The sequence below is a fragment of the Capricornis sumatraensis genome, chromosome 7 (genome assembly GCF_032405125.1).
Source record: "Capricornis sumatraensis isolate serow.1 chromosome 7, serow.2, whole genome shotgun sequence".
Lineage (NCBI taxonomy): Eukaryota > Metazoa > Chordata > Mammalia > Artiodactyla > Bovidae > Capricornis > Capricornis sumatraensis.
The window spans coordinates 116,642,621-116,667,974 of record NC_091075.1 but is presented as its reverse complement, the minus strand read 5'-3'; the positions used below and the strand labels follow the sequence as shown (position 1 = coordinate 116,667,974).

General features: G+C 57.4%; 1 protein-coding gene across 6 annotated transcripts in view; it reads right to left on the bottom strand.

The window, feature by feature from the left end:
• SH3TC1 (SH3 domain and tetratricopeptide repeats 1) overlaps positions 1-25,354 on the bottom strand; it is a 65,958-nt gene that overhangs the window by 4,316 nt on the left and 36,288 nt on the right. For 5 of the 6 annotated variants that reach the window (XM_068974809.1, XM_068974812.1, XM_068974810.1 and 2 more), the window contains 12 exons: positions 24,952-25,079; positions 23,584-23,689; positions 22,793-22,939; positions 22,024-22,216; positions 20,214-20,290; positions 19,122-19,317; positions 12,274-12,407; positions 9,640-9,684; positions 6,150-7,814; positions 2,915-3,095; positions 1,274-1,547; positions 207-357 (listed from right to left, as the gene is read on the bottom strand). In XM_068974809.1, coding sequence (XP_068830910.1) covers positions 207-357; positions 1,274-1,547; positions 2,915-3,095; positions 6,150-7,814; positions 9,640-9,684; positions 12,274-12,407; positions 19,122-19,317; positions 20,214-20,290; positions 22,024-22,216; positions 22,793-22,939; positions 23,584-23,689; positions 24,952-25,079 — 3,297 coding nt within the window. The remainder of the gene's footprint in view (positions 1-206; positions 358-1,273; positions 1,548-2,914; positions 3,096-6,149; positions 7,815-9,639; positions 9,685-12,273; positions 12,408-19,121; positions 19,318-20,213; positions 20,291-22,023; positions 22,217-22,792; positions 22,940-23,583; positions 23,690-24,951; positions 25,080-25,354) is intronic. The other variant, XR_011145068.1, reaches the window with a different exon arrangement.

Here is a 25,354-nt window from a genome sequence, read left to right as displayed (position 1 = left end):
CCCCGGCCGGCCCCCTGGCCAGCAAGGGGGGCACAAGGCGGGGGGCACAGAGATGATGATGTTCAGGCGGGACGGGATAGGTTCTCTGCCGTCCGTCTCAGCAGCCTGACCCCAGGGCGGGAGAGAGGAGCCTGCGGGCCTGGGGAACTGAGGCCCTGCCTAGACCTCAGGGGTGGGGGGCCCTTGGGGTGGGGTGCGGGGCTCACCCAGGGTGAGGCTGAGCGCCAGGGCTGTGTGGGCGAACTCCAGGCCCTCCTGGGGCGTCTCCATCTCAGCCAGCAGCGCAGACAGCTTGTTGCAGAGCCTCAGCTCGGCCTCCCGGCTCCCCGTGGACACCGCCAGGGGCAGTGCCCGGTCCTGAGGGGACAGAGGGCAGGTCTGGCCTCCTCCTCCCGCAACAGGCAGTCAGGCCCATGCCCTCCTGAGGGCCCCTGGGTCTGCCCCCGTGAGCCCCCTGGAGCTTCTCGTGCCAGGTCGCTTCAGGCGTGTCTGACTCTTGTAACTCCCTGGACTCTAGCCCGCCAGGCTCCTCTGTCCATGGGATTCTCCGGCAAGAATACTGGAGGGGGTTGCCACGCCCTCCTCCAGGGGATCTTCCCGGCCCAGGGACTGAAACCATGTCTCCTGCATCTCCTGCACTGGCACTAGGAGGCGGGTGCGGTGCCGCTAACGCCACCAGGGAAACCCTCCCTCCACACCACACCATCAGTTCTCAGCAGTGTGCCATCCCCGGGGCCCCCGGGGCGTGAGCAAGGGGTGTGAGCCTGGCCCGTCAAGCTACACCGCGCCCTTAGACCAGCCTTGCTCCTCCTGGGTGCAGGGGGCCTGACCAGAGGGTCCAACACCCTCTGTGCACCAAAGAGGCTACTTTTATCTGTACCCTGGGGCCCAGCCTCATGCAAGCTGGTCAGACAGAGGCGGAGACGCCGCCCTCCCCGGGAGGCACGTGCAGATGTGAGCCCTGGTCCCGGCGGCCCTCTATCTGATGCGCTGTGTGCCCTTGGACCTGCCCCTGCGCCTCTCTGAGCCGGTTTCCTCCTCTGTGGAATGCGGGCAGGCCCTGCCTCCCAGGGTTGTGTGGATCTCTGGGAGGCGTGTCCTCCGACGGGCGTTTCTTGCTCTGTTCTGCCCAGGCTGGGGCTGGGGGTTGGGATGGTCTCTGACCAAACCACCCGGAAGCTGAGCCTGTGCGCGAGGTGGGGAGGTCCTGCCCCCCAGGAGGGTCGCCCCTGAAGCCCACTCGCCTGGACCCACGGGACGGGGCGGTGCTCACCCGGTAGAAGGACACTGCTTTCTCGCGGTCCCAGGCCCCGTTGAAGAAGATGTCTCCGGCCTCCTCGAAGAGCTGCAGCCCCAGGCCGGGGTCCCCCGTGTACAGGGCGGCGTTCTGCGCAGCCTGGATGTACAGGTCCACCAGCTCGCTCTGCCGCAGCGCGTAGTAGATCCTCCCCGCCTGCAGCCAGGCGTGCGCCTCCTTGTCCTTCTTCAGCAGGTCGATGAAAACCCCCAGGCTGCGCTTGGTGTACTCCAGGGCGGACCTGTAGGCCCTGGGGTTAGACAGAGGTGGGTGCTCAGAGCCGGCCTCCCGGGCCGCCCCGCCGCATGGAGGGGACCAGGTTCTCTCCGGGGGCCCGTCTGGCCACCTTGGACCTGGGGCGTCGGGGGGCCAGGCCCAGAGCCTGCGCGTCCAGGCTGATGGGAGACCAGGGCAACACACGGTCCTCATCCAACAAAGGTGAGGAGGCCTTAGGGAGGGAAGCAGGCAGCCCTGGGGCCTTAAGGAGTGAGCGGTTCATCTCTGACTCCCTGCACACACACAGGCCCACGTCACCTCCAGACACAGCAGGGATTGTGGCCCCTGGGCAGAAACGTAGAGCCCATCCAGGCCAAGGGTTCTGACACGGACGGAGCATCAGAACCACCCAGGGTGCTGGTCAGACACAGGTGGCAGGGCCTGGCTCCCGGAGCTGCTGGCTCAGGAGGTCTGGGCTGAGGCTTGCCACGCGCGTGTGCTCAGTTGCGTCCGGCTCTTTGCAGCCCCCATGGACTGTAGCCCGTCAGGCTCCCCTGTCCACGGGATTCTCCAGGCAAGAGTGACTCTCTGTGACCCCATGGACTGTAGCCCGCCGGGCTCTCCTGTCCACGGGATTCTCCAGGCAAGAATACTGGAGTGGGTTGCCATGCCCTTCTCAGGGGACCTTCCCGACCCAGGGATCAAACCTGTGTCTCTTGCATCTCCTGCATCGGCAAGTAGGTTCTTTACCACTGAGCCCCCTGGGAAGCCCAGGAATGCACACCTCCCACCAGCACCCAGGTGAGGTGGACCTGCTGACCCCGGAACCCCACTCTGAGGAGCCTTGATCAAGGCTGTGGGTCCATTGGTCCTGCTGTGAAACTGAGGCCCCCAGGGTGAGAGGCATCCCTCCTGAGTCCCAGGGAATCCAGCCCCTTCTCTGCTCTCAAGGAGCCCCCACACTGGATGGGGTGTTATGAGACTCTGCCAGCCTGTGAGCTGTGTGGTCCAGCTATCTGTTCCCCACCCCCGGGCAGGACACTCTGGGTGGGTTTCACAGGTGACCCCGAAACCCTGCTCTGGGGAAGCAAGCGGGACAGTCACTGTCTCCTGTGGACTAGGACCCTCCAGGCACACACGGTCACTGTCCTCACATGTGAGGGGACAAACAAGGACCAGACTACGTGGCCTAGTGCTGGGCCAGCGAGAAAACACTCAGGGCAGGCTGGGGCCAGCTTCTAGAAGCTACCACGGAAGGGAGGATGACTCAGAAACACATGCTTCACTCCTGCCCTTGGGGACAAGACAGAGCTTGCTGGCTCAGTGCCCGACTGCCACTAAGGACAGACAGATGTCCTGGGACGGTGTCCGCACCCTCCCCGCCCCGGGGCCGGCCCTCACCGCTCGGTGCCCAGGGACAGGTAGAGCTGGCTTATGGCCTCCAGGAGCTGCCCCTCCAGCACCTTGTCGTTCGCCCTGCGGGCCAGCGAGAGCTGGAACTCGTGGTAGACGACGCACCGGGCCTCGTTGGGCACGACCGTGCCGTAGAAGTGACAGAGCCGCTGGACGGCGAGCAGCTGGCCTGGCGGGAGACGGAAGGGAGAGGCCCTGTCAGGCACTGCAGCGGCCTTCCAGGGCCCACGGCCCCTGTGGCATACCCGCCTCTGTGAGCTGGGGTCGCTCCACATGGGGACAGGCTGGGTGTCCGGCTCGAGGTCACACAGCCGGCCAGCAGCCAGGACGGGGCCAGGCAGGGCATGTCACAGACGCTCGAGGGACAGTGTTGGTCACTGGAGAACTCCCAGGCTGGGCGGTCCCGACTGGGCTCCCCTGATGGACTGGAACATGTTTCTGCTTCACAAAGCTCCTCCCAGACAGAGAGGGGCTGTGTGCGAGCATGCTCAGCTGCTCAGTCGTGTCCGACTCTGCAGCCCCGTGGACTGTAGCCCACCAGGCTCCTCCGTCCATGGGATTCGCCAGCAAGAACACTGGAGTGGGTGCCACTTCCTCCTCCAGGGGGTCTTCCTGCCCCAGGGCTCAAATCCCTGCCCCCTGCACTGGCAGGCAGGTTCTTTACCAACTGAGCTGCCAGGGAAGCCTGAACAGGGGCTAAGCTCCCACCAAGTGGACCACCAGCATCCCCACAAGGCAGACCGGCAAGCTGAGTCCAACGCTGGAGCAAAGGGCATGCAGTGGAGACGGGATTCAAATCTGGCTCCCGCATTCCACAGCCAACGCTCCTTCGTGAAGCCGGGCTCAGAGCCCACAGCCTTACTCGCCTGTTCTAAAGCCAGAGGAATGGAAACAATTGGGAACTTGCACCATTGAAAATGACCCGGCTGTGAACAAGCCACGAGAAGACTTGAATGACACCGCGAACCAACCAGACCTAACAGAGCGCAGAGCACACCCCCAACAACAGCAGAACGCGGCGTCCTCCACGTGCCCATGGACGTTCTCCAGGACAGACTGGAGGCTGCCTCTCAGAACCGTCCTCCGTAAACTTAAAGGGCCAAAACCACAGGAGGCATAGCTTCCAGGAGCAATGAATGGAATCAGAGATCAGTGGCACTAAGGAGTTTGGAGCATTCGCATATCTGTAGAAATGGAGAGCGTGTTCCTAAATCACTGGGCTTCCCTTGTAGCTCAGTCGGTAAACAATCTACCGGCAACGCAGAGAGACCCGGCTTTGATTCCAGGGTTGGAAGGATCCCCTGGAGAAGGAAATGGCAACCCACTCCAGTATTCTTGCCTGGAGAATCCCATGGACAGAGGAGCCTGGCGGGCTACAGTTCATGGGGTCGGTCGCAAGAATCAGACGCGACTGAGCAGCTAAACCACCACCACCAAATCACCAGTGGGTCCAAGAGGGAAACTGGGGACTGCCCTGGTGGTCCAGGGGTTAAGACTCTGCACTCCCAACGCAGGGGACCTGGGTTCAGCCCTTGGTCAGGGATCTAAATTCTGCATGCTGCAACTAAGATTTTTTATGTTGCAACTAAGACCAGCTCAATCAAATAGCTAAGTATTTTAAAAGATAAACAACCAAAAAAGAATAAAAATTTCAAATCAAAAACCTAAAGTTCACCCTTAAGAAACTAGAAAAAGCTAACTCGATCCAAGGCAAGCAAAAGAAAGGAAAAATCAAAGCTGAAGAGGAGATGATAAGATAATAGAGAATAGAAAAACGAAGAACAATGAAACCAAATCACAGTTCCTTGAATAGGTTAACAAAAGTGACAAAAGTTTAGCCAGACTGACCAAGAAAAGAAAGGAGGCAGCCGAAGATGACTACAATCAGGAGGGATAGATGGGACATCACCACGGATCTCACGGGGAGAAAGGGGGAAGCTGTGAGCGACTGTACGCCAGCAAATGAGACGATCTAAGTGAAATGAACCCTAGAAAGACACAAACTAGTGAAACGGACTGAAAACGGAACCAGCGCAAGGATGGGTGACGCTGGGGGTCAGCACTGCCCCCAGTCCCCTCCCCGTTCCATATGGCGGAGGGGCAGACCCCTGACCCCCTGGAGGACCTCCTGGGTCCCCCAGCTTTGCACTCCCAAGTCTGAGTCCCCCAGTGCCTGGGTTGGGGGTGTGGGGGCGTCACAGAAGGTTTCTGAGCAGCCACCGGGGGGCCATGTGCCCTTGGTGACCACCGCCTGCACCTGCCCAAGGCTGCAGGGCAGGTCGGGGGACCCAGCTCCTGGCTCCTCCTGGAGGTCCAGGGGATTCCCCCTCCAGCCTCACTGAACAGATCCTACATCCCTCAGTAGCGCCCCAGTGCTCTCAGGAAAATGCCAAACCACAGCCTGGGGTCTTGGGCCTGTGCCTAGCTTCCCACCTGAGGCTCCCACCACCCACCACGTGAGCCACTCACTCCAAACTTGGCACCGCCCTGCAGGGCCCAGTCACTCACCCCAGGGCCTTTGCACAGGCTGCTGTGCCTCCTGCCAGGCCCCCTCCCGTACTTGGCTAAATTCTTCTCATCCCTCGGGTCCCAGACTAAACAGCCGGCCCCCTCCCAGCTGGGGCCTGGAGCCGCCCCACCGCCAAGCTGAGCACCTGCTTCTGTGGCTCTCGTGGCCCGAGCGCCGGTTTCCTGCGGCTTGGCCGCAGCCCCCGTGAGGGCCACTTGGGCGTGTTTGCTGGTGGACCCCGCCCAGAGCCTGCCACTCGCAGCAGCTACCTTTGGATGAAGCAGCTGCCCCGCACGCTCTGGGCCGGGGAGGTGTCTGGGGTGCCCGGCTGTTGGGAGACACTAAGGATACAGCGCCAGCAAAGCACCCAGTATGCCAGGCCCACGTGGCCGCTGTGGCTTGGCTGCCCCCCTGCCTGGCCTGGGCTGCGTCTGGGGTCACCCCCTTCCTGTCTGCCCGAGACTGCCAGGATTTTCCCGGCCTCGGGACTTTCAGTGCAGAAAGCAGGATGGTCCCAGGCAACCCGGGATGAGCTGGTTGCCATGGGGACATCTGGCCCAGCATGGGGAACCTCAAAACACCTGCTGGTTCCCACCACTCTGCATTCTCGGTGGAGAAGCGACCACTCGCCTCTGATCTGCAACCCCCAGGATGCTCTGAACAGAAATGCTAGGAGCCCTTGCTTCCCAGGCAGCCCGCCCACCCGACACTTACTCTCCCAGTGGTCCATCTCCACGGCAACCAGAAAGGCCCACTCGTAGTAGCACCTGGCCTGCCGGGCGAGCGCCCTGCGGGTGCACAGGTCCCCCAGCCGTAGCAGCACCCGGGTGAAGTCCGGGCCGCCCTCCCTGCCAGGCAGCCGCGAGAAGAGCTTCACGGCCTCCAGGAGGTAGTGCTGGGCCAGCCCGCCGGCGCCGGTCTGCAGACACAGGGCCCCGAAGTTGGCCAGGACCACCGCCTCATTCCGCGGGCGGCCCAGGCGCCGGGCCACCCTCAGGGCGCGGTAGTAGCCCTCGGCCGCCCGCCGGGTCCTGCCGGTCCTCTTCAGGGCGACAGCCGTCATGTTGGCAATCAGGCCCTCCTGGTCCGGGGTGGCCACCGCCGCCTCCAGGAGGGACTCCAGGATGCCCAGGGCTGCTGGGCTCTGCCTGTGAAGGACGTGCAGCCAGGCCAGGGCCACCAGGTGGTCCACGACGGTGCGGCCACCCAGCCGGGCGTCTGTCTCCACGGCCTGCACCATGAAGGCGATGGCCCTGCCCTGCCACCCATGCTGGCTGTACAGCTGGGCCAGGCTGGCGTAGACGGGGCCATGTAGGGCCCGCCCGGAGCCGGAGGCCGGGGAGGCCAGCGCCCGCCGGAGGTAGTGAGCCAGCTGGGCGGGCAGGACGGGGAGCCGCGGGCTGTTCTGCAGGACCAGGGCCGCGCTCCGGAGTGCGCTGCGCAGCGAGCCCTGTGCCCTCAGTGAGGCCACTCTGATGCAGCTCAGCGCCAGGTGCGGCAGGCACCTTTGGCTGTAGATGCCTCCCAGCAGCAGGTAGCAGTCCATGGGCCAGGAGGCGCCCGGGGTCCCCGCCGCCCCGGGTAGCAGCAGTAGCAGCCTCTCCAGGAAGGGCAGGGCCTCCTCTGGCTGCTTGAGGCGGGCATGGTGCTTGGCCAGCAAGAAGCAGGCGCGGGCCTCGGCCTGAGGGCTGCGGCTGCCGATGGCCCTCCGCAGGGCCAGGCTCAGGAGGCCGGAGCCGGCCTCGGAGCTGCCGCCGTGGCTGGGCGTCCCCAGGAGCAGGGCCAGGGCCTTGGGCACCACCTGTGCGCACTTCTCCTTGCTCTTCTGCCGCAGGTGGACCGAGGCCAGGCTGGTGTACACGGCCGCCACCAGGACCAGGTCCCCGAAGCGGCCCCCGAGCACCCCCAGGGCTTCCTCGAAGTACACGCGGGCCTGGGACAGCTTCAGCTGCCGCACGCACAGCCGTCCCAGCAGGAAGCAGAGCCTGGCCAGGGCCATGGGCAGCCCGGCTTTTTTGGCCACCCCGCGGGCCTCGGCCAGCCACCTGACCAGCTCCTCCTCGTCACTGAAGCCGCCGAACACGCCACTCAGCGCGGGAGGGGAGAGGTCGTACAGGCCCTGGAAACCGGCCTGGAACCCGGGTGCGTCCAGGAACAGCAGCTGCGAGCCCAGGGCCTCCGGGTCAGCCCAGTCATCTCCTACATCCAGGCAGGAGGGCTCCTCGGTGTCCGGCAGGCCCGCACCACTGGATGCCCTGTGGACACCAGGGGACCCTGGTTCCTTGGGGCAGCCCTGACAGGACTTGCATTGTTCTAGAACATTCTTCACCATCTGCAGGATCTCCTGTGGCTCTGGGTTCAGGCAAGGCGGGGACATTTCTGCAAATGACCAAAATGCCCGGATGGGTGAGAGTGGGATCTGAGTCCAGGCAGGCCCGGGGGCATCCCTCCCCTGGCGGTAACGTCCCTGTCGCCTCCTCCATAAGGCTGCCCTGGGCATCTGAGGTGCCGTGGACTGCTGGGCACACTGCAGGGCTATAGGGGTGACTTTCCGGGAGGACACGGAGGTGGTTAGCCAAGCTTCTACCAACTAACGTGCCTCACAGTAGTCCTCTCCTCTCGGCCACGCGCAGGAACCCCCAAGACATCAAGCTGTAGCCAACCAGAGCTACTGACCAGCGTGAGCTCCAAAGCGCCCTCAGAACTGACAGTGGAGTCTGCGTTCACCTGCCCGGCCCTAGCACGGGGGCCCCTCTGATGGGAAACACTGGGAACGGCTCCCAGACCCCAGGGTCCCTCTCATCTGGGCTGGTTTGGGAATCTGGTTACTAAAGGGTTAAAAACAACTGCTGAAGAGTCTGGGGACAGGAGATGCCCATGCCTGCCCTGCCTGCCAAGGGCCTGTTGGCCTTGGATGGACCCAGCACCCAGAGGCACGTCCAGGCTTGAGGAGCAAACAAGCTACGTTTCCTGTTGGAAAAACACGGGCTTTGAAGGGGAATTTGGAAGGAAAGAAGCGGGAGGTAAAGACTCTTCAGTTTCAAGTTCGCTTGTAAAAAGTGTGTTCAAAGCTATTAGTCTGTAAAGGCTAGGAATTAAAAGAAAAAAAAATTAAATCCGGTTGAGCAGCAAACGTACAACTCGACCGTGTACTTGATTGGCTAAAAAATGCCCCGTCTAGTGGAGGCGCGTGGTCTCCCATGGGCGTCTTCCTGCATTATCCCTGTTACCCTGCCCCTGACAGCTGAGGTCCTCCTGAAGGCAGCCTGCAGAAATCCGGGAGTGGGGAGGGCCCCGGGACAGCCCTAGGACCCAGGGGCTGCTTCCGGCCCTCCTTCCAAGGGCCCTTCCATGTTTGCGCGTGGATGGATCCCATCCCCAGGAAATCTCAAAGGGTCCTCGGCTCGTGCGTCCCCAGGCTGTCCCTGAAGCAGACCCTCTGCTGTGGTGGAGAGGCAGGCATGGGAAAGAGCAGGGACTTTTCCAACGTAAGGCTCCACAGTAACGCCCTCTCCATCCACTGCACTCCTCCAAGCAGCACATGGGGAAAGTCAGCTACTTTGGGTTAAATGAAAGAAAACCAGGGACTTCCTGGTGGTTCAGTGGCTAAGTCTCGGCATTCCAAATACCGGGGGCCTGGGTACGCTCCCTGGTCAGGGAACGAGCTCCCACATGCCCCAACTAAGAGTCTGTAAGCTGCAACTAAAACCTGGTGCAGCCAAAAAAGAAAGAAAGAAAGAAACCCAGAGTCAGGCATAAGCCCATCCCTTAAGGCTCAGAATCAGCCTGCAGTGCGGGAGGCCTGGGTTCGATCCCTGGGTTCAGAAGATCCCCTGGAGAAGGGAAAGGTTCCCCACTCCAGTAATCTGGTCTGGAGAATCCCATGGACTCTACAGTCCATGGGGTCGCAAAGAGCCTGACATGGCTGAGCGACTTTCTCACTTTCAGGCAATGGCGGGGATGTGCTTCTTTGCTGGGGACAGTGCAGGGGGCCAGGCTATGGGCCAGGCAGTGGAGAGGTCACCCCACCTACAATGGGGACAGTGCGGGGGGGAGCCTCACCTCCACTTCACCCAACCTCCCCCCAAGGCTAGACTGCATGTCACCAGCCCTTCCCCACAGAGGAGTGAGCTCCGCGGCCCGCTCCACCCCGAGGCCCAGCCCCACGCCCCAAGGGCTCCCAGGCCATGTGGGAAGGATGTACCTTTTTCTTCCTGCTGCTGCTGCGTCTCAGCTTCTTCTGATGTGTCTGAAAAGTCAGAGAGAAGGCCAGCATCACCCTGGGACCAGCGCCCTCTGGGTTGGGGCCGAGTCGGGGGGCAGCTCTAGGATGGTAACACCCCTGACGCCAGCGCTCAGCAGGGGCACGGTCCGGCCCGAGGCGGGAGGCGTCAGCCAAGAAGCCATGTCTTCCAGGATGCACCCCTACCCCTGCAGGGCTCCACCCCCGCCAAGAGGCGGCCTCCTCCGGCTGCCCTCACCCGGGGGCTGGGCGGCAGAGCTGGACTTGCACCCCCTCCCCCTACCACCAGCGCTCTCCCACGCCTCAGCCCCCGCCTCCTGGCTGCCATGGAGACCAGGTGAGAGAAGGCGCTGCATAAAGACAGGGGAGTGTGAAGTGCTGTCAGCCATGCGGCATCCAGCGGAGAGGACCCCACCGCAGCAAGTGAGGCCCCCGACAGGCTCCCTAAGCAGGGAAGAAACCGTGGGCCAGGCCAGCTGAGGGCTGATCCGCCGAGGCCTCAGTTCTCATTTGACTTGTATGTGGAGTGAGTCATGCGAAACGCTGGGCTGGGTGACTCACAAGCTGGAATCAAGCTGGCCGGAAATACCAGCAACCTCAGACATGCAGATAGTACCACTCTAATGGCAGAAAGCGAAGAGGAACTAAAGAGCCGCTTGATGAGGGTGAAAGAGGAGAGGGAAAAAGCTGACTTAGAACTCAGCATTCAAAAAATGAAGATCATAGCCTCCAGTCCAAATAGTTCGTGGCAAATAGAACGGGAAAAAGCGGAAACAGTGACAGACTTTATTGTCTTGGGCTCCAAAATCACTGCAGATGGTGACTGCAGCCATGAAATTAAAAGACGCTTGCTCCTCGAAAGAAAAGCAGTGGCCAACCTAGACAGCATATTAGAAGCAGAGACATTCGTTTGCCGACAAAGACTGATCTAGGCAAAGCGATGGTTTTTCCAGTAGTCATGTACAGATGTGAGAGCTAGACCGTAAAGAAGGCTGAGTGCCAAAGAATTAATGCTTTTGAACTGTGGTGCTGGAGAAAACTCTTGAGTCCCTTGGACAGCAAGGAGATCAAACTAGTCAATCCTAAATAAAATCAACCCTGACTATTCATTGGAAGGACTTATGTTGAAGCTGAGACTCCAAAACTTTGGCCACTTGATGTGAAGAGCCAACTCATTGGAAAAGACCCTGATGCTGGAAAGACTGAGGGCAGGAGGAGAAGGGGACGACAGAGGATGAGATGGTTGGACGGCATCACCAACTCAATGGACATGAGTTTGTGTAAACTCAGGGTGATAGTGAAGGACAGGGGAGCCTGGCGTGCTGCTGTCCATGGGGTCACAGAGAGTCAGACACGACTCAGCAACTGAACAACAAAGGAAGAGAGATCCATCAGTTTAAACCAAACATTGGTGAGAAAATTCTTATAACACGTTGTCAGGAGGCAGGCATGAAAGACACGCGTGAACATATGCTCACGTGTGTGTGCATGTGTGTGTACATGTGTGTGTGCATGTGTGTAGTACGTGTGGGTGTGTGGCTATATGTGTGAGTGCACGTGTGTTCACATGAGCGTGTACACATGGACACATACACGTGTGTAGGTGTGTGTTTGGGTGTGTCTGTGTGTACTCATGTGAGTATGCATGCGTATGTGTACACATCTGTGGGGATGTGTCCAAATGCATTTATTGCCCTCCCACAGGAGGGACAGATGAGCTGAAACGTTGCATCCCCAGGGCCCAGGGAGTGGCGGGTAGGCCTGTCCCACACCGTCCCCTCTGCCCATGACCTCCAGCTGTGGCTGCCGACTCGCCTCCTCTCTCTTCTGTTCGTACCACAGTCCTAGGCCCCCTTGCTTCCCCAGCCCCAGCGGAGCAGGCAGTCAGGCTGGTGCCTGGAGGCAGTGGAGAAGCGGCTCGGCTGAGACCCGTCCCCGGGGCTGGGAGGCTCGGGCCCCACCTCCCTGCATCTCCCAGCCCGTCACCCTGCTCCTTCTCTCTGTCTCTCCTGTCACCCCCCACCTGCCCTGAAGGCAGTTCCAGCATGTCTGTATAAGTGCCCAGGGGCTGGCATTCAATACTGGGAACGATGGAGGAGGCGGAAGATTCCTTAAGGGCAGCAGGGTGGGGTTGCCGCCGCGAACAGTGGACGAAGCCAGAGCTGTGCCGCACTCTGCAGAGTGGACCGTCCAGCCTCGCAGAGCAGAGCGGACGGAACAGGGCTGAGGGGTGTCAGCCGGGGGCAAGCTCTGCACCCTCGTGGCCTTTCCGGGAATCTGCCCTAAGAACACTGTTCTGAATCACAGTCTGTCCCTGTGGCTCAGACGGTGAAGAAGCTGCCTGCAGTGCCAGAGACCCAAGTTCCATGCCCGGGTCAGGAAGACCCCCTGGAGGAGGGTGTGGCGACCCTCCAGTGTTCTTGCCTGGAGAATCCCATGAACAGAGCGGCTGGCGGGCTGCAGTCCACGGGGTCACAAAGAGTCAGACACGACTGAGTGATTAAACAGACAAGGTGCAGCCCGCTGCAGGTCCTGAGAGGTCCCCGGGGGCATCCTGAGGGGTGGGAGGAGCACCCCCGTGTCCCCCCCACCTACCCAGGCTGTACACCGTGCAGACATTCGTGCTGGATGTCCTTCTCAGCAGCTGCCTGGCCTCCTCCTCGGAAAAGCGTCCTTCACGGCTAAAGAAAGACCTTTCTTCTTCACTGAGAAAAATCACATTTTCCAAGCTGGAAAAAAATAAACTGCATGTTAGATCGCACATTTCCAAGTACACATTTCGTATGAAGACCCTTTTCCCTCCCTCACTTGGCAGACAAGCCCTGCCCAGTGATGAAGACCTGAAGATAAAACAAAATAGATCCCGCCCTCAAGGATGCTTGCTCGGGCCGGAGGCAGACACCCAGGAGAGGAAAGGCTGTGACACATGCCGCTGATCAGTTTCTGGAAGAGGCGCTCCTGAGCAGCCTTCAAAACCCCACCTTAAATGCCCCTTCCCCTGTGAGACAGGCCATGGCAGCTGCAGACAGACTCAATCCCTCCACACTGCAATCTCTCAGAACTCCTTGCACAACACGGGTACAGAGCACACATGTACTCAGAAAAGTCAGGAGAGGAAAAACAGGAAGGAAAAAAGGGAGGGAGGGAGTGGGGGGAGGCAACTTCTGCTTATAGAACCAAATTAGCAGCAAAATATGAAACTTTCAAATGTACTTCGAAACTTAAGAGGGAGCTATTATGAGAAGTTAAAGAAACCCTTAGGGTAGATTATGACACGTTGGACATAATAAGCCTGTATTCCTCAAAAAAGTCAGTGTCCTAAAGGACAAAGAGACCAAGGGACTGTCTCAGATCAAAGAGATGAGACTCAAGAGATAGACAGGTGATAATATGGGGTCTGGAATTTTCTCTGGCTAAAGCGAGGATCATTGGGAAAAATAGTAGGATCTGAGAGGGTAACAGGCAGGAAGGCCAGGGGTCTCCAAATGGAGGAAATAGCCTGCAAGTGTCAGACATTTTTATCTCCCTTAAGCGGCAGGAGGAAACAAACTAGCGATATTTTTTCCCTTCTCTATACAAATTTAAAAGGAGGTTTCTCTTAAAATTCTGTGTTGCCATGACACCTGGTTTCACCTGAAGGTAACCAATCAATGCCTTTTTCTTATGGAAATGTTTATCTTAAGCTATACCCCTTGTCCAAGGTAAGGAGCAGCGGCTGTGCTTTGCTGGAGCAGCCATGAAGAGATACCCCGTGCCCAAGGTAAGAGAAACCCAAGTAAGATGGTAGGCATTGCAAGAGGGCATCAGAGGGCAGACACACTGAAACCATACTCACAGAAAACTAGTCAATCTAATCACACTAGGACCACAGCCTTGTCTAACTCAATGAAACCAAGCCATGCCTGCAGGGCAACCCAAGACGGGCGGGTCATGGTGGAGAGGCCTGACAGAACGTGGTCCACTGGAGAAGGGGATGGCAAGCCACTTCAGTATTCTTACCTTGAGAACCCCATGAACAGTAGGAAAAGGCAAAATGATAGGATACTGAAAGAGGAACTCCCCAGGTCAGTAGGTGCCCAATATGCTCCTGGAGATCAGTGGAGAAATAACTTGAGAAAGAATGAAGGGATGGAGCCAAAGCAAAAACAATACCCAGCTGTGGATGTGACTGGTGATAGAAGCAAGGTCCAATGCTGTAAAGAGCAATATTGCATAGGAACCTGGAATGTCAGGTCTATGAATCAAGGCAAATTGGAAGTGGTCAAACAAGAGATGGCAAGAGTGAAAGTCGACATTCTAGGAATCAGTGAACTAAAATGGACTGGAATGGGTGAATTTAACTCAGATGACCATTATATCTACTACTGCGGGCAGGAATCCCTCAGAAGAAATGGAGTAGCCATCATGGTCAACAAAAGAGTCCGAAATGCAGTACTTGCATGCAACCTCAAAAACAACAGAATGATCTCTGTTCGTCTCCAAGGCAAACCATTCAATATCACAGTTATCCAAGTCTATGCCCCAACCAGTAACGCTGAAGAAGCTGAAGTTGAATGGTTTTATGAAGACCTACAAGACCTTTTAGAACTAACACCAAAAAAGATGTCCTTTTTATTATAGGGGACTGGAATGCAAAAGTAGGAAGTCAAGAAACACCTGGAGCAACAGGCAGATTTGGCCTTAGAATGCGGAATGAAGCAGGGCAAAGACTAATAGAGTTTTGCCAAGAAAATGCACTGGTCATAGCAAACACCCTCTTCCAACAACACAGGAGAAGACTCTACACATGGACATCACCAGATGATCAATATTGAAATCAGATTGATTGATTATATTCTTTGCAGCCAAAGATGGAGAAGCTCTATACAGTCAGCAAAAACAAGACCAGGAGCTGACTGTGGCTCAGATCATGAACTTCTTATTGCCAAATTCAGACTTAAATTGAAGAAAGTAGGGAAAATCGCTAGACCATTCAGGTATGACCTAAATCAAACCCCTTATGATTATACAGTGGAAGTGAGAAATAGATTTAAGGGCCTAGATCTGATAGATAGAGTGCCTGATGAACTATGGAATGAGGTTCGTGATATTGTACAGGAGACAGGGATCAAGACCATCCCCATGGAAAAGAAATGCAAAAAAGCAAAATGGCTGACTGAGGAGGCCTTACAAATAGCTGTAAAAAGAAGAGAGGCGAAAAGCAAAGGAGAAAAGGAAAGATATAAGCATCTGAATGCAGAGTTCCAAAGAATAGCAAGAAGAGATAAGAAAGCCTTCTTCAGTGATCAATGCAAAGAAATAGAGGAAAACAACAGAATGGGAAAGACTAGAGATCTCTTTAAGAAAATTAGAGATACCAAGGGAACATTTCATGCAAAGATGGGCTCAATAAAGGATAGAAATGGTCTGGACCTAACAGAAGCAGAAGATATTAAGAAGAGGTGGCAGGAATACACGGAAGAACTGTACAAAAAAAATCTTCACGACCCAGATAATCATGATGATGTGATCACTCATCTAGAGCCAGAAATCCTGGAATATGAAGTCAAGTGGGCCTTAGAAAGCATCAGTACGAACAAAGCTAGTGGAGGTGATGGAATTCCAGTTGAGCTGTTTCAAATCCTGAAAGATGATGCTGTGAAAGTACTGTACTCAACATGCCAGCAAATTTGGAAAACTCAGCAGTGGCCACGGGACTGGAAAAGGTCAGTTTTCATTCCAATTCCAAATAAAGGCAATGCCAAAGAATGCTCAAACTACCGCCCAATTGCACTCATCTCACATGCTAGTAAAGTAATGCTCAAAATTCTCCAAGCCAGGCTTCAGCAATACGTGAACCGTGAACCCCCTGATGTTCAAGCTGGTTTTAGAAAAGGCAGAGGAACCAGAGATCAAATTGCCAACATCCGCTGGATCATGGAAAAAGCAAAAGAGTTCCAGAAAAACATTTATTTCTGCTTTACTGACTATGCCAAAGCCTTTTATTTGTGTGGATCACAATAAACTGTGGAAAATTCTGAAAGAGATGGGAATACCAGACCACCTGACCTGCCTCTTGAGAAATCTGTATGCAGGTCAGGAAGCAACAGTTAGAACTGGACATGGAACAACAGACTGGTTCCAAATAGGAAAAGGAGTACGTCAAGACTGTATATTGTCACCCTGCTTATTTAATTTCTATGCAGAGTACATCATGAGAAACGCTGGACTGGAAGAAACACAGGCTGGAATCAAGATTGCCGGGAGAAATATCAATAACCTCAGATATGCAGATGACACCACCCTTATGGCAGAAAGTGAGGAGGAGCTAAAAAGCCTCCTAATGAAAGTGAAAAAGGAGAGCGAAAAAGTTGGCTTAAAGCTCAACATTCAGAAAACTAAGATCATGGCATCTGGTCCCATCACTTCATGGGAAATAGATGGGGAAACAGTGGAAACAGTGTCAGACTTTATTTTTGGGGGCTCCAAAATCACTGCAGATGGTGACTGCAGCCATGAAATTAAAAGACGCTTACTCCTTGGAAGAAAAGTTATGACCGACCTAGATAGTATATTCAAAAGCAGAGACATTACTTTGCCGACTAAGGTCCATCTAGTCAAGGCTATGGTTTTTCCTGTGGTCATGTATGGATGTGAGAGTTGGACTGTGAAGAGGGCTGAGCACCGAAGAACTGATGCTTTTGAAGTGTGGTGTTGGAGAAGACTCTTGAGAGTCCCTTGGACTGCAAGGAGATCCAACTAGTCCATTCTGAAGGAGATCGGCCCCAGGATTTCTTTGGAAGGAATGATGCTAAAGCTGAAACTCCAGTACTTTGGCCACCTCATGCAAAGAGTTGACTCATTGGAAAAGACTCTGATGCTGGGAGGGATTGGGGGCAGGAGGAGAAGGGGACGACAGAGGATGAGATGGCTGGATGGCATCACGGACTCGATGGATGTGAGTCTGAGTGAACTCCAGGAGATGGTGATGAACAAGGAGGCCTGGCGTGCTGCGATTCATGGGGTTGCAAAGAGTCGGACACGACTGAGTGTCTGAACTGAACTGATGCTAATGTACTATGCATTTACCCCAGACTCTGTCTTCAAGTCGGATCTGCCTTTTGGGCTCAGAACCTCCTTGATAAGCCAGTGTGTTATACTCTGGTATCGTTCCTCTCATCTGTGTAAATGAAGCTATTTGTATGGTGCTCTGCCCTTCTTCAAGATTCAAGTTAATCCTTTTATGGCCCAAGATAAACCATTTGGAGCCAAATTTATCCCAAAATACATCTTATGGGTGAGGGGCCCGGTGCCATTCTAAGTTTTGAGACATTCCTTTCTTTCATTCACAGACTGCTGATGACTATATAACATCCAGCTGAAGACTAGCAGGGGGGTACTCTTTCTGCCCCCTTCTGATGCCTATGTCAGAAGCTTTCTCTATCTCCTTTATACTTTAATAAAACTTTGTTACACTAAAGCTCTGAGCGATCAAGCCTCGTCTCTGGCCCCAGATTGAATTCTTCTCCTCCGGGGGCCAAGAATCCCAGCGTCATAATTCAACAACAACCCTCCAGATCTAAGATCTGAGGAAAACAATTCTATCAGTGTTCGTTTCCTGATTTTGACAGTTGTGCTGTGCTCATGCAAGCGATGTCCTGGTTTCAGGAAACACACTGCATTATTTAGGGGTAAAGGAACATCGTGTTTGCAACTGACTCCCAAAGAATTTAGAAGAAAAAAAAATGAAGTAAAAAACAAACAGGAGAAAGTAGGCGTCATAACATGTTAACATCTGGGCAAACTGGGTGAAGGACACAGAGGAATTTTACCCTCTTTTCGCAACTTTTCCTTAAGCCTGAAATTACGACAAAATAAAAGAAATAAAGAACAGCCACCAGAATGTTCACTAAACAAAAGGTGAAAGACCCAGATCTGGCATAGGAAAGACGTTTAGAAAGTACTTGTTGAGCGAATGAGAGGGGTTGTTGGCGCTTCTCTGGTTGTAAATGGAATCAATGGCACTGCGCCCCGTCAACCTTCTGGGTGAACGGAGGGCAACAGACCAGCTCAGACCCACAACAATTGCAGCACAGACCCTTGGCAAGCTCAGGACATGTCTAAGTCACATGGGGCCCAGCTGTCTGTTGAGACGTTGTGGTCTCCCCAGAGACGGTGGCAACCATCTTGTGCTGGGAGTTCCACCACCCAGGGCACATGGAAAGCCCATCGGTGCTGGTGAAGTTTGAGATGGAGCCTTGGGGGCAGCACGCTTTGGGGAACTAAGGTCTGGTTTCTAGCATCAGCATCGGAGCCCAGCCCAGCTTCAACCTGCTTCTGATGAGCGGGCAGAAGAGGCTCTGGAGCAGACAGACCCTTGAGTTAGAGAACAGAGCGACCGGTAGGACATGTCGTGATGGCGGAGCGGCAGCCGAGACTTGGTCTTGGAGGCTCAGGTTTGTCCGAGGCGCCAGACAAGAATGAAACAGGATTTCAGGGCTAATGGGGCGCTAGGGACAAACATCTCGTGATGGACCCAGGGGCAGCTTCTGGACCAATAACAGGTCTTTTCTACACACTGACTCCTGGGTACTGACATCTTAACAAAAGCCTGAGAACGTACCTATGCTGCTGACCACTCTCTGAAGGTCACCTCCCTCCTCCTCTGTGCTGCCTAGGGCCAGGTGGTGGGGACCTGGAGGTGACTGGATAGGCCTGGCTCAGAATTCCCCAGATGGGGTGGGGAGGCTTGCACGAGGAAGGAAGCACAGCCAGGAAGGGTGCCGCCCCCCACCCACCCTCCAGAGATGGCAGACAAGACTAGGGGCCAGTGGATGGTCAGAGCAGTGGCCCCTGAAATGTGGGTCAGCAAGGCCTGGGTCTCAGGGGGGCTTGAAGGTCAGATCCAGAGCTTCAGAGGGCTTTATGAAGGGGAGTGGAGGGTGTACTGGGTTGAATAGTGTCCTCCCTTCTCCCAAATCCATGTCTATTTGGACCCTCAGAAGGTAACCTTATTTGGAAATAAGACCTTTTTAGACGGGATCCAGTCAAGGGTGTTGGTGTGAAGAGATGATCCTGGGTTATCCTTACGAGAAACAGGAGACAGAACCCAAGCACGCAGAGAGGCAGAGGGGGGGGTGATGTGGCCACAGGCCCAGGGCCGCCTGGAGCCACAGGAGCTGGGGGAGGCGGGGAGGGTCCCCCCGGGCCCCGAGGGGCAGGAACGCTGCCAGCACCGTGATTTTCACGTCTGGCCTCTAGTCCGTTGTTTCAAGCCCTCAACTTTGTGCCACCGGCCCCACAGCCTCGGGACACCCGTGCACGTGGACACCTGTTTGTCTCGGGGCAGCCCCGGCCACCCTTGGGGCAAGGGCAGGAGAGGGTCCAGACAGGAAGCGGAAGTCAGGCCCCGGGGACAGAGGTGAGGAGGAGGAGGAGGAAGGGGCAGGGCCTCAGCCACTCACTCAGACGCCTGGCCCTGCACACGGATGAGGCTCGTCCGCACAAACCCGACCTGGCCAGAGGCCGCGTGCCGGCCCAGGCACCAGGGCAGGCCGGGCACCTGAGCGCCCAGGATCTCAATGTGGTCGCCGCTTCGGAAGGTCATCTCTTCGGGCCCTGAGCCCTGGCAGTCCGCTACGGCCAAGGCCTGGCCTGTGGCTGCGGGAAGGAGGCCACACGTGGTCAGTGCAGGGAGGCAGGACCGGGAGGGGCCTGGGTGGGCCAACAGGCAGCCCTCGAGCACACCGTTGGTGTCCCTGGCCAGGTAGCTTGCGGCTCTGCTGAGGACTGACCAGGTACCCGGCCAGCGTCATGAGACTGCAGGGCTGGGTGTCCACGCGGTCCTGGGAGGTGGTGCCTTATCCCCACCCTGAGCATGAGGCCTGGAGACGTTGATCAACTTGGCCCAGGGCCCAACGGGGCAAACCCAGCTGAAAATGTTCACTTAACAGGTCCACAGGCCATGCAGACACCAGTCAGTCTGGGTTGGATCAGACGCAGTGGGCCTGATGGTGGCTCAGATGGTAAAGAATCCGCCTGCAATGCGGGAGACCCGGGTTCGAGCCCCGTGTCGGGAAGACCCCCTGGAGGAGGGCGTGGCTATCCACTCCAGTATTCTTGCCTGGAGAATCCCATGGACAGAGGGGACAGGTGGGCTGCAGTTCACGGGGTCTCAAAGAGTCAGACATAATTGAATGACTAACGCACAAAGGGGCCAGGCTGTTTCTTCCAAAGAAGACCCCTGCCCGCCCCACGCCCATGGTCTGAGGGTCCTCCGAGGGGTCTGACGCGGCCCTGGCAAGAAAGCAGAGGCCTCGGGGGTGCTGGTGGGTGGGCGTTCCTCAGTAGAGGCAGAGCAGCCAGGGACCCTGCGTGAGTCTAGGCCAGCCGGTGGGCCTCTCTGAGCCTCCTTATCGTCTCAGGAACTGGAGAGGATCCGAGCCACCTTTTCTGGCTTGGGGAGGACTGAAGGGAGCCAGAAGCTTCTGGAATGCAGGTGCCCACCCACCTCAGCCCCCTCTTCCCCAGGGGAGGAGGACCAGCAGAACACTTACCCATCAGCTGGACGTCCGGCGCCACGGGTCCACCCAGGGGGTCATTGACGGAGTCCTTGGGGACCCTGAGCGCCCACCTGGAGCAGGATGAGAGGGGGTTTCAGATCCCGGCAGGTTAGAGCCGTTTGCAGACCGCACAGGGCACAGCCGCAGGGGCCTGGGCAAAGCCCACCACTTGCTCCTACTGCACAGACACTGCCCCCAACACACACACACACAGCCACCACACACACACACACATACACGTATACCCACACACCACACACACATACACACACCACACACATATACACACACGTATACTCATACACCACACACATACACACATACCACACATATATACACACACACCACACACATACACACATATACCCACACACCACACACACACATATACCCACACACCACACACACATACATACACACACCAACCCACACACACACTCACCAAACACACACACATACCTGCACACCACACACATACACACACACACATACCCACACACCACACACACACACACATACACACACACACCACCTCACACACCCACACACACACACCACCCCACACACCCACACACCACCCTACACACCCACACACACACTCACCAAACACAAACACATACCTGCACACCACACACATACACACACACCAAACACACACACACACTCACCAAACACCCACACACACATACACACACACACCACCTCACACACACACACACACTCACCAAACACACACACACCACCAACCCACACATACCCACACACCACACACACACCACACACACACCACACACATATATACACATACCTGCACATCAACACGCAGCACACACACACACTCACCAAACACATACACGCACACACTACACACCCATACCCACCCCCACACCCACACACCCCCATACACCCACACCCAGACACACACACACACCACATACACATATACACACACACCACCTCACACACACACATAGCTGCACACTGACACACACCCCCTCACACACACTCACAAAACACACACACACACCTCACACACCCACACACACACATGTACCACAAACACACATATACCCACACACAACACACACACACATACCTGCATACCCCCACACACCACACACACATACACACACACGCACACACACAGATACACCCACCCACACACAGACACACAGACACACACACACACACACACACAGTATGTGCCCTACAGGCCCAGGTTGCCACAAGCCCTCTGCCCAGGTGCCTCCTGCCCTCCCACAGGCTGGCATCCTTGAAGACCTCCCTCCATCATCCACAGACTATTTCACTGAAAACAAGGAGATCTAGTTTCTCTCTTCAGTTTGGCTGCCAGGAAGCTCAAGCCCAGTCTACGCCCACTTCAGCACATGAACAGGAGCCTGTGTGCTACCTGTCCCCGCCTTCCCCAGGCTTTTCCTGCTTTGGTTCTTATTTGCATAGATCCCTGCGTGCCCCCTTACTATGGGCACAGGCTACGTGGCTCCCTCAAAAGCTTTCTGGAATGAGCCAGAACATGAAGCCAGAACCCCAGGCCGCACACCCCCGGCCGTCTCATTCCAGAGCAGTCTTGCTGGGGAGGTGTCACTGTCCTGCTGTGCAGGTGACCGTCCTGAGGCTACACATTGAAAATGGTGGAAATATGGAGGCCGTGTCTGCCTGGGGCTCACACTGGTCCCCATCCACCCGCCTTGGCCAATGATCAACCCCGGCCTGAGGCAGTCTCCACAAAGCCTGCCAGCGTGCGGGACCCACAGGAGGCAGAGAAACAAAGGTCGGTACCTACTGATGGAACGGAATCAACGGCTCCAGAGTGGCCGCCGCTGCCCCCTCCTCCTCCGAGGACGTGCCGGGACTCGGGGCTGAAGGGTCCAGTGCAGTGGCCGCGTCTGCCTGAGGACCCCTCGGAGGCCGCTTGAGGGGCTGGGGGCCATTCCTCACTCTCACGTGGTGGTCAGGACACAGGACGAAGAAAGGCCCTTCAAAGCGGCAGAGGGCGGTCATGCAGGCGGCTGGACACAGGGGCAGCACCTGCTGGGCCCCCAGCCCCAGTTTCTGCACCCACGCAGTGACTCTAGAGGCCCAGGGATCCAGGCCAGGAGGCTGGACCCGGGCTGGCGTCCCGCATCCGCCTGGACTTGGCCAGGAGGAGCCTGGCTCAGCCTCAGCTTCTCTGGGACTCGACTGTGCTGTGAGGGGGCCAGGTGCATGATCCCGAGGACCCCTCCAGCTTGGATTCTCCCCGCCCCCCGTCACCCCCCAGCAAGTCTGGCTGCAGCTGGCCTCCTCCCATCCTCTCTGCAGCCGGGAAGGACTGACTGCTAACGCCCTGCTCGTGGCAGCCTTGGAACTCGACTGTGAGACCCCCGGAGTACTCAGAGCAACAGCCAGGCCAGGAACTCAGGGGTCGCTGGCAAAAGCCCCTTTTCTGTTATTTCTTTGGGAGCTTTCCCTGCCCAATGTCCCCTCAGTGTCCGCTCCTCCAGGGCCCTCCTGCTGCTGGGGCCCCGGGCCCTCTCAGACCAGTGGGGAGCCGCCGACATCACGTCGCTCACCTTCCTGGACGAGGAGGCTCTCGTACGCCAGCCTCAAGGCGTCCGCATCCACCTGGACCTGGATGGCCGTCTCCTGGTCCTCGTCAGGCTCGAGCAGCCAGAAGGCCTGGTCCATGAGCAGGTTCTCCAGGCAGTGATGAGTGAAGCCTAGGAGAGCGGACAGCCCTGGTCACCAGCGGGCTCTGGGTGTGTGGGGAGAGGCCCTCACGGTCCAGGGCTGACCGAGCCCTGGACTGACCAGGGCCTGGGGCCAGCCCACTCTGCCCACGGGGACTCAGGGTACTGTCCACTACCCGAGCCGGGCCTCAGGGCTGACCCTCCAGGCTGTGAGAGGACAGGCCCTGACCGTGGACAACTTCTCTGGACTCATCACGTCCTCTAGGACCGTCAGTCTCCTCCTCTGTGACTTGGGACAAGAGTGTTCAAGGAGGCCAGGACACGGCGGGTGGGCACAGCCCTGCTCTGGCTCTCAGCCCTCAGCGGGGATGGAGCAGCAAGGTCCCCAAGGAGAGGTGCCTAGCCAGTCAAAGCCTTGCTTTGAGCAGGAGAAGGTTTGGAAAGAGGCACGCGGGCTGAGGCTGGCGCCGCTTTCCTCTGTGCTCGGCGAGGGAGAGCTCGGCTGCCCTGGAAGCCACGCTCAGCCCTGCCCATCGTGTCGATCCTCGCCAAGGACAGGTGACCCGTGGAGAGCTGTCGGGAACACACTTAGTCTTAAGCCCCGACTGGGAACACAAAGGGCTTAGTGCGTGCCGGGGGCCCCAGAACCCTTCCTGGGAGGGTCACTGCTTTACCGAGAGCGTGGTAGGTGGAAAACTTCCAGATTTCTTCAAACGTCTTAAATGTCACCACCATCCGGTCCTGGTCACTGTGGATGGACAGCAGCCTGGCCGACAGCTCCTTCCAGAGGAGAAACAGACGTGAGAAACAGTCCCAGGGGCTTGGGGGGTCTGCCCACCAGCAGGAACGTTTCACGGGAGTGACCTTGGCAGGGGTGGCGTGGGGCAGGGGGGCGGGGAGGCACAGCTGATTCCTTTACAGCCAAGCTGCTCCTCTCAGACCAGCTGTGGCTCCCCAGTGCCATTCCAACCCTTCCCAGAGCTGGCGGCCCCCAGGCCCCCTCGGTGGCTCAAGGGCCTGGCTCACGCCCTGCACACCAATGACACCAGGGTCTCCTCCACTCAGCTCTGCACAGCCCCAGCCTCGCCTCCTGTCCCCTCCCGCAGCAGCAACTCCGACTCCAATCCTAAACCCAGCGTCCCCTCTCCTGACAACTGTCCCAAGAACCCTCCTGGTGGTAGCACCAGCCGGGACTCTCCTGGGTGGTCCAGTGGTTAAGAATCAGGGAGCGTGGGTTCGATTCCTGGCTGGGGAACCAAGATCCCACATGCCACAGGGAAATGAAGCCTGCCAGCTGTGCGTACAGAAACACAGCTAGAGAAGCCCGCGTACCCAGTGAAGACCCCGAACAGCCTCAGAAAGGCGCCTAGAGGAGAGGGGGCCCTATTCTCATCTCCACTGGGATTCAGAAGTGAGGCCCCACCCTTAACCAGCCATCCAGCCCTGGCATCCCAGGGGCATCACCCCCCACCCCCCGCTGTCGAGCACCGTGCTGGGGGCACCGTGCTTGCAGTCCGCTGACCCTCACGGCGGCTCTGTGGGGTCACGGTTCTAAGCATCCCAGTAAGTGGCTGAGGAGGTTGCATTCACAGAGTCCAGGGGGCCGTCGGCCAAGGCCAGGCCAGGCTGAGTGCACGGTCAGACTCGGCCAGGAAACTGAGTCCCAGAGAAGCTGAGGCTGAGCCAGGCTCCTGAGCAAGTCCAGGTGGATGCAGGACGCCAGCCCGGGTCCAGCCTCCTGGCCCGGGTCCCTGGGCCTCTAGAGTCACTGCGTGGATGCAGAAACTGGGGCTGGGGGCCCAGCAGGTGCTGCCCCTGTGTCCAGCCGCCTGCATGACCGCCCTCTGCCGCTTTAGAGGGCCCTTCTTCGTCCTGTGTCCTGACCACCACGTGAGAGTGAAGAATGGCCCTCTCAGCCCAAAGTCTCCGGACCTCCTCCTAGACCCACCACCTTCTTCTCCGAGCCGTCCTCCTCTGCCCCATTTGCAAGTGTGGATCCAGCGCCCCTTCTCCCACCCAGGACCCCCAGGAGCCAGACTCACCCCGAGGGCACGGGCCACCTCGCAGCTCTCATTCTCCAGCAGGCGGAGCCGGCCCCGTAGGGCCTGTTGCAGGTTGGGGTCGGGCAGCCCGCTCTTTCGCCGCACCGCCAGCAGCTGCAAGGTCAGGTCTGGAAGTGCGGGGCAGATCAAGGTGGGCGGGGTGCCTTGGGATGTTCCCCCGCCCCCGCCAGCCCCCCGGGCCGCAAAACTGGGGGCCCGGGTTCCCACCCCACGTGTACCACCTGGGAAAACTTCGCAGGCAGCCTGTCTCCCCTGAGGCCAGTTCCTTTCCTTGTAAATGAGTCACGTGCTGCCCACGACGAACACAGATGGGAGGAAGCGGACTGTGTCATCACCCCAGGGCAGGACAGCATCTGTCTGGCCTTCAGCAAATGGCCCCCAA